Source organism: Phalaenopsis equestris, unplaced genomic scaffold (assembly GCF_001263595.1).
Source record: "Phalaenopsis equestris unplaced genomic scaffold, ASM126359v1 Scaffold000263, whole genome shotgun sequence".
Lineage (NCBI taxonomy): Eukaryota > Viridiplantae > Streptophyta > Magnoliopsida > Asparagales > Orchidaceae > Phalaenopsis > Phalaenopsis equestris.
Genome location: NW_018164705.1, coordinates 650,692 through 659,587, shown reverse-complemented (window position 1 = coordinate 659,587; position 8,896 = coordinate 650,692). Strand labels below are relative to the sequence as shown.

The following is an 8,896-nucleotide window of genomic DNA, read 5'->3' as shown; positions in this document are numbered from 1 at the left end:
TAGGGAAAAAGGTGTATTTTACCTTTTAAAAGTTTAAACAGTGGTATTTTAGAATGTGAGATGAAAGATTTGGGTAGTGTAATTGTAAAAAATAAAGTTTGGGTGTATGGATATGTAAATACATAAGAATTGGGTGGTTTGTATGTTATTGCCCTTCTTTGTGGATGTTTTGATGTGATCAGCCTTCCTGAACTAGTCTTGAATCCTCTTACTGGTGATTTGCTTAATAATTATGTGGTATTGCCTGCTCCTTCTGAACTGAGCTAAAAAAATGCTGGTTTTCCTCTCTCCCTATATTAATCTTGTCAGGGGTGTGCGATAATTTGTAAAAATTGAATAATTAAGCGTCTGTTTGAGGGCAGCTGTAACTTATTGAATAATTTGCTGATAAGCTCATTAAAAATAATCTGCTGATAAAATAGGTGCGGTGACTATTATAATTTTTTTTTTTTTCAAAAATCCATACAACTGCCGAAAGCTGCCACCACACCTAAATAGGTGCGGTATGAAAACACTGTTTTCATCGTTTTGAAAACGTATAAGCTGTCAAAATTCAGATTTAACTGAACAGGTCAGGTGCGTTTTCAAAACGTCATCACATCAAATAAATTGCCCCAAACAGGTCCTAAGTGGAACTGAACTCCTAAGTGGAACTAGGTGCGGTGGCTATTATAAATTTTTATTTTTTTCAAAAATCCATACAAACTGTCGAAAGCTGCAACTGCACCTAGATACGTGGTGTGAAAACACTGTTTTCACCGTTTTTAAAACGTATAAGCTGTCAAAACTCAGGTTTAATCGAACAGGTCAGGTGCTTTTTCAAAACGTCACAGCATCAAATAAAATAAATTGCCCCAAACGGGCCTTAAGTGGAATTGAGCGAATTTAGTTAATTTGATTTGGTTTCAAAAATATATTTCAATTTTTTTGTTTTGAAAATTTTAATATTTGATTTTTGGTTATTAGTTATGTTTTGATTTTTTTAAAACTGGAACTATTGAAAAAATTAAAATGTTATTTATTTTATGGTCATTTTTTACATGCATATCACCTAATTCCTATCTATTATTAATCAAACATCAAAATATTTGTTTTTATATTTATGCCCTTCTAATCTATCATGTTACAAAAAAGTAATATCATTTTAATTTTAAAAAAAATTTAATATTTTCATGGATGGGTGGGATGACAATGTAAAATTAAACTTTAGGTGTTAGATATGTAAAAACATAGGAGAAGTGATACCTAAAGTGATTTTTTTTTTATATTTTAATTTCATGTTGAAATTTAAAAAAAAAATAGTTTAGCATATATGTAATATTTAATTAAATAAAAAGGTTATTGATAAAATTAATAATTATATACCTGCAAGATATTTAATTTATAATATTTATTCATAATCAAATATCAATAAATAATTAAATTTTTATTTATTCATATCTTAACAGTTTAAAAAGAATTCAAAATTTGGTTCGATTTTTTTGGTTTGATTTTTTTGAATTATGAAATTTTGTTGCAATAGATTTTGATCAATTGCAAATTGGTCCATCACCTCTAAAATCTCACCCGAATGCATTTAATAGTGGACGTCTTTCATACTAAAATGTTCTCTAAGAACTCAGGCTACACTTAAAATGATCGATTCACTTCTACGTCAACTTTTACCTTCATGAAGGGCTTATATTCAATTGCAGGAATTTATAATTAATGCATTGTAAGTAAGACCAACTTATAATGAGTGGCAAAGGCTCTCAATGACACATCCTGAGCTTATTTATTTACAGACTACAGCTTACAAGAAAATGAGGCTCTCCCTTATCTAATAAAGATGTGGAAAAGCCCTTCACTCCTTTAGTAGGGCCAATTAAGAGAGAGAATATTTGGTGAGAGAGAAAATATTTGGAGTCCACGGTGAGAATATATATATATATATATATATAGGAAGGCCGAAGGCTATATATATATATATATATATATAGAGGAAGGCCGAAGGAAATTAGACAAGTCGCGGTCATCCCTAATTGTGTTAAATATTTGAGTAACATACCCTACACATGGGGGGCTATAAATCTGTGACCTGAGGGGACTTACGAACATTAGAGAGGCTGCTCGACCAATCTAATAGAATCTTCAGTCCTTGTGGCGGAGATAACTCCTCATCTCTTTCAAAAGAGAAGATGGAAACTCCAATCCTCGTCCTCTCCCTTGACCTAAACTCCAATAAATATGTAAGAAATGTGTGATATTTATGCAAATTTGGCATATTGTAAGAAGACTAAAAATCACACACATCAGAATAGGTATAGATTTATGCAAATGAAAAAAAAAATGCCAGTAAGGAATTAAGAAAAAAAATAACTTGCAACAACAATGTATTTCTTGATAGGATAAACCTTTTTTTTTTCCTTACATGTTCTCTTATAACAATCAAATCTTTCACTTTAGATAACAGATATACCCTCTGAAACTGTATCTTCACATTCTCTACATAAGAAAAGTGAAACACACCATAAATAAGCACAAATGAAACAATCTGGATCAATTCAGTACCAAATGGCATTAATTTTGTTCTTGAAATCAATATAAAAATTCCTAGAAAATGCTGCAGAATCTATTAAATCACACCCACCAACATAAAAGCTGCTTAAAGCTGTCTGACTCCTTGCACAGATTATGGATTTCACACCACCATCCAGCTTTCAATAATCTTTTGTTTGACTCTTGATCCCTATTTTATAGTATCAAAAAGATAAAATTGCTTCTCCTTCACATAATTTCTTAAAATAATCCCCAACTATTTACATGTGACCATTTTAATTCCAAAGTCTATAAAAATGTCAAATTATTCCCTAGACCTTTTTTGATATGGGCTCAAATAATCTCCAAGGAAGACTTTTAGCTCCCATAATTCCTAAGTTGACATTTTCATAGACTTTGGGACTAAAATGAGTCGCTTCAAAAAGCAAAGGGACCATTTTGACATTTTTCTCTAATCTCTTTGCTTCTCTTAAACCTGACAAGATATATTATTTGTCCCATAACTGAGGGTATGAAGGCTTGGAGCTGACATATCTGTCATCCACTTCTTAGGCGCACCAAAATCTCCTAAAATATTATAAGCATATGACGCAAAAATTGAATCAGCGCATATACTTCTAACTCCCATTTTAACCAAAATTTGTGTCCGGTGAAGAGCTACAAGACTCGAAAATGTCGAAAAGCTGTTGCCAACGAAGACTTGAGCTCTCAAACAAACCTCATAATCAATTGCAGATTGTATGAGATAAGGATGCTTAGTATATATGTTCCAAACCCCCAACCTCTTCTTCTCAAACGGAAGCAACCCTTCCCTCCAGCCCCTCAATATTGAATTATCTTCCAAAAGGCTATCAGCGACAGCGAGATAAACCACAATTGGAAAGTTTAGTCCTTTAATTCTCGCAACCCGGTCCATTATCTCCTTCTTACTGCTACATATTTGGTGTATATTTGATCGCTCCTCGAGGTTCTTACAGTGCAACATCCAGTCCTTCTCTATTCTCATGTGAATAGCCATGCAGGGAAAGGAAATTTGGGATGAGACTGACATGCTAAGATTATTACCAAAATAGCTTCCTTTAGCTTTGATCCTGGACATAACAGCTGAGACATCAGCTTCTATCTCATCCACTAATGTCAGGCACTCAAATATCCTAGCATAGCTCATTACAGGCCAATGATCATGCCAGAGAAATGGATGCTTCCCATCAACCTTAATAACTTCAAATTTATCTATTGAACCTTCCTTGCACTGATATAATTGATTCAAATCTCTCTCCTTAGACCACTTCCGACCGCTTCCCTTACGGAGCACAAAAGGGTCGGTTCGGTTGTGAAGATCGGAGTAGCGACCCAGGCGGACGAAACCGTCACAGAGAGAGTTGAACCTTTCAAAGTTGAAAATTTTATCCAAAGAAATGGGCTTTAATAGATCAATTTCTTTGTAAATTAGAGAAGCACTCAGATTAGGCATTAAGAGTGTCCTGTTCAACAATGCTGCAGTCAAGCAGGCCCTTGCAAAAGCTATTTTCTGGTTGTTTAGGCCCCAGATTATCTGAGGGACCTCCAGAAACTTGTCTCTCCTAACTGCATGCTGATGCGAAGAACTGTAATCCGGTGTCCATGAACCACTCTGTTGTAACCAATGGAAGAAAGGAACAGGAGAAAGGAATAATGCCCTCAATAGAAAAATGGCCGAAAACAAGATAAATATTTTCCAGAAAATGGAATTCGTATGACATCGTGGAAGTTTACTGTTACAGAATTCCATGATAAAATTTGCAAAATTTCCGCACTAGCGAGTTTATATCTCTCACAAGCGAGATATCAAAGATGTTGAAGGCTCTAGGCATCCGTTAATAGAAGACATTTTTCATTCTGCAACAAAAAGATTTGTTCACAATGAATAACTCATCACCAATTTATGACTTCAGATTCTAAGAGAAGAAACCAAAATGAAGAACAAGAGGTGACCAAAATCATCTTATCTAGGCTCAATTTGTAGATGTAAGGGAAAGAAATAGTCCAGTTAATGAGTTTAGAATTAATAAAAATAACTCATGGCATATAATCCAACTACAAGTAAGATAACACTTCAAAAGCAAACAAAGTTTGATAATTAAAAAACAGTGGAATATCTAAAAAATTACCAGCAACCAACCAAACTTGCACCGAATCCTATCTCAATTTCAACATTAACAAGCAACCTAAAAGTGAATCACGATAAGTGAGTCAGGGCTGATATTGTGTTAAGTTCGTGTAAATTACGGCTAAGCTCAAACTTGAAATAATTAAACTTTGGCCGGCTCAAACTCGATTCCAAATCAAAATGATATTGAGTTAAGCTAGCATGTCTCAAAAACATTTGATTTTGAATCAGCTTGATAACTTTTCCAGCAAATTCAATTTTTATACAGGTTATAAATTTGATTTCAACCAAAATATTGTTACGCCCAATATGCACAGGCGGGTGCCGGTCCAGGAGGGACCGGCCAATTAAAACCTACTTGGCCCACAGGTGGGCCAGCTTTTGTCGCGGGAAGAAGGGGAAGGAAAGAAGGGGGTGTGGTCCACTAAGGCCATAATCACATATTCGAGGATAAAAAATTACAGAAGGTTTGGAGGGAGAGCGGGAAAGGAAAGTTTTCAAATATTGATAGCGGATTCTTTTAAGGGGGAACCAAAAGTTTGTTTTCTTTCACGCATGTTTTTGTTTGACTGTTGTTCTCTTTCTTTATGTCGTATTCCTAGTGACATCTAGAGTGTGGGAGAGACGATCTATTTTTTGAAAAATAGATCAACTTTGTATTTTACTTGTTTTCCTTTGATTTCTGTAAGAGTAGCCCATTTTTGCATTTTTTTTCTCCTATCTATTGTTGTTTCGTCATGGTTTGTTCGCTAATCTTGATTCCAATGACGTATCAAATTGGTATCATAGCATAGATCTTGGTACAAAAAAAGTGGATGTGGTAGAAGACGAGGCAGGGTAAATCAAATCAGGAATGGAATAGGGGTGAACATGGAAGGCGGGTTCTCTTCCATTGAAAATTAAATGGATAATGGATTTGAAAGCATATGAGAAAAATGGGAGATGATGAAAAAACTCATGGAGATACATGTCAAGATCGTGTCAATCACTCTAGTTGTCAATTCTAACCAAGGATTGATCAGAGAATCCTTAGCTAGGTCAAAATGGAAGGAGATTAAGTGAGAAGACAACCTTATCTATCTAAAAGTGTGCCCCTCTATGACTCTGAGAGGAGGGGGAGTGGAGACTTCCGATGGAGGGGGATGTGCTAAAAATTAAAAAATGAATGGTGTAATCGGCATGAAGGAGCACGATAGAGGAAGAAGGGATTAGGGAGTGGGATATGCCTATGACCGAAGAAAGAAGTTCCACCCTAAAGATATGAGGGAAAATATCGGAGAAAGAGGAGGTTGGGACGGACATCCAAGAGTCAAGAAACTGAAGATGCTAATCTTCGAAAGGGAGGATGCATGTGGATGGTTGTATCGAGAAGAGTGATACCTTGCGATCAATGGGTTGACCGAGGAAGAGAAGCTCATCGCAGCGGGATTATGCTTGGAGGGGAAGACTTTAGTTTGGTTCCAGTGGATGGAGGCAAGGTATGCAATACACTCATGGGAGGAGTTTAAGATTGTTAGTTGGAATTTTTCTGTGTCATTTGGGAAGGAGACCTACAGGAGTAATTCTATGCTCTGACCCAAGAGGGGACAATGATGAAGTACAGAGAGAAGTTTGAGCTCTTGTCAAGGAGGTTGAGGGGAATTTCTGCAACAGGCTTGAAAGGGAACTTCTTGAAAAGTCTGAAGCCCAACAAACGAGCAGTCATTTGCCCCTTGAGACCGTGGGGACTGAAAGAAATGATGGAGCTTGCCCAGATAATTGAGGACAAGAAACAGGTAAAGAAGACTGATAAAAGCGGCAACACCAAAGGATTCTGCAAGAGCACCTTGATAGCTACGACACCGATGACAGTGTCGTTTCCAAAAGAGTCGCCGAAGGAGAAGAATACAGAACCCCGCCCAGAGGTTAGTTTGAAGTATCTCACAGATGCAGAAGTGCGGAATAAAAGAGCAAAAAGATTATGTTACCGTTGTGATGAGAAATACAATTCAAGACACCATTGCAAGGAGCACATCCTTCAAATTATGTTAATTTAAGAGGAGGATACAAAGAGAGAGGGATCAAAAGAGGATGCAACGGGTGAGGAGCATTTGCATTTGCATGTGGCGAAGTTTCTCTCAATTCGGTGATCAGATTTATCCTGAATCACACCATGAAGATGAGGGGATGGATTGAGGAACAACCGATTGTGGTGTTGGTGGAAAGTGGGGCCACACATAACTTTATCTTGACTCAAACTGTGGAGAAGTTAGGGTTGAAGCTGGTGACTACAGGGAGCTTCGACGTCGTGATGGGGACAAAGAAGGTGGAGAACAGTCAAGGAATTAAGGGGTTGGTTCTAACATTATATGACCTACAGGTGGTGAAAGACTTCCTTTAGATTTGGGCAGTACATATTGGGAGAGATGAAGGTGGAATGGTGCTCTAAGTGGAGGGTAGGAAGGTGGTGTTGAAAGGAGATACTAGCTTATGCAAAACTATGGTGTCGCTCAAAACAATGGTCAAATCGATTCGGGCAGCAAGGCTGGGTTACTTGGTAGAGCTGCAGAGCATTGAGAATGTTCGAGATTCATAGTAGTAGAATTTTCAGAAGGGGCCCAGCAGCCCAGCAACAATTTATTGATGTTTTCTAATAGCCAAGCAAGTTATCTCCTCAGAGGGAGCACGTGCACACTATTAAATTGAAGGAGGGTGTTTCTCCAATCAGCGTCAGACTATACAGGTACCTCTAATTCAGAAGGATGAAATAGAAAAGTTGATCTAAGAAATGCTTAAGGCTGGGATTATCAGACCTAGTGTGAGCTCTTTTTCCAGTCACGTCCCATGGGTGAAGAAAAAAAATGGTAGTTGAAGTTTCTGCGCGGACTACCGTACTTTGAACAAGGAAATGGTGTTGGACAAATTTCATATTCTTGTGATTGATGTGTTCTTAAATAAGCTTTATGAGGCCGACATTTTCTAAAAAATTAATCTTAAATCAGAATACCACCAAATAAAGCTTAGTTAAGAAGATATGCACAAGACAATATTCATGACACATGAAAGACATTATGAGTTCTTAGTGATGCAGTTTGGCCTCACCAACGCCCCGAAGACATTTCAATTCCTCGTGAATAGAGTTTTTCAACCTTATCTCCGAAAATTTATTTTGGTTTCTTTGATGATATTCTGACAGATCATGTGAGGCACCTGAAGACATTCTTGGAGACGTTGAGAAAGTATCAGTTGCATGAGAACTTGAAGATATACTCTTTTGCATAGTTATATATAAGAATTATGTTGCATGTGTGCAAATGAACTTTATTAAAATGTGCAGAAAGTGGAATACGGATGAAGAACCTTAAAAGTTGCATTAGCATAGCCACCACCAAGCAGGTCATGCTAAACCTATCTGGAGAAATTTATTTTAAAAAGGTGCGTAAGACAAGTCTCCCTTGGTAAATGAAATCAAACTATCCAAAAAATTTTACCGAGAGAACTGCCCCATCAGAATGAATGCAATGGTAATGCTAATTAACATTAATGTTGAGTTAGCTTAAACATCTTCTTTGGTATGCTCAACCGAAGTAACTTTATGTCTAACCAAATTTGTTAAAAAAAAATTATGCTGCAGCTTTTCTGACTAAGAAAAGTGAAAACAGTTATTTGGCTAGACTTAAATCTTCTCTAAGTAAACTAAACTCTAGGGTTTACCATTTTTTATGCAATTTTCGAGAAAAATCATCATGTCATTGTGTCCTCATTCACAAACTCTCCCTGTTCCAGATTTCTTAACATTTGCATTTTCTTTTAAAGAACACTTCATGCAAAAACAGATGCCAACCATTTCAAAACCTCAAGATCGGACGAGGAGCCGCAGGAACCAGATCATTGAACGCCCCTCCGGCAGCGGAGGAGCATATCAGGGAGATAGGTAGCCTCAATGCCGCCGGAGGAGCCCTAAACCCTAACAAAACAAATCACCTGAATTGAAAAGAGAGAGGAAGGGGTAGAGTGGCCGAAAGGCGATCATCGGACCGTGAGGGGAGGCTTCACCGAGGAAAAGTGTGCCGGCGATAAGGGTGTCGGCGGGCAAGAGCGCCGGCAGGGCTTTGCCGGCGAGAGGTTCTGTTCCGTGCAAGAGGCTTGGGTTTCGTGAGCTGCGTGAGCTAGGGCCGGTTAGGGGCGTGTGGAGATAATTTTAGATAAAATTCTACATACCGACTAGGA

The 8,896-nt window shown here is 37.4% G+C and overlaps 1 protein-coding gene across 3 annotated transcripts; it reads right to left on the bottom strand.

Moving 5' to 3' along the window:
* Window positions 1-2,371: 2,371 nt before the first annotated feature.
* Window positions 2,372-8,896, bottom strand: LOC110024626. Of its 3 annotated transcripts, none has more exons than XM_020724698.1 (2): window positions 8,381-8,896; window positions 2,372-4,416 (listed from the first exon to the last, which is right to left on the bottom strand). In XM_020724698.1, exon 2 carries the CDS (start codon window positions 4,307-4,309, stop codon window positions 3,008-3,010), a length of 1,302 nt encoding a protein of 433 aa, XP_020580357.1. In that variant the 5' UTR covers window positions 4,310-4,416; window positions 8,381-8,896; the 3' UTR covers window positions 2,372-3,007. The 3 variants fall into 3 exon arrangements, with proteins under 3 accessions (XP_020580357.1, XP_020580358.1, XP_020580359.1); XM_020724699.1 differs by having other exon boundaries at window positions 8,511-8,896; XM_020724700.1 differs by having other exon boundaries at window positions 8,651-8,896.

Coding starts and splice junctions, on each gene's coding strand:
- LOC110024626 (XM_020724698.1), bottom strand. CDS start 4,309: ATGGAATTCTGTAACAGTAAACTTCCACGATGTCATACGAATTCCATT.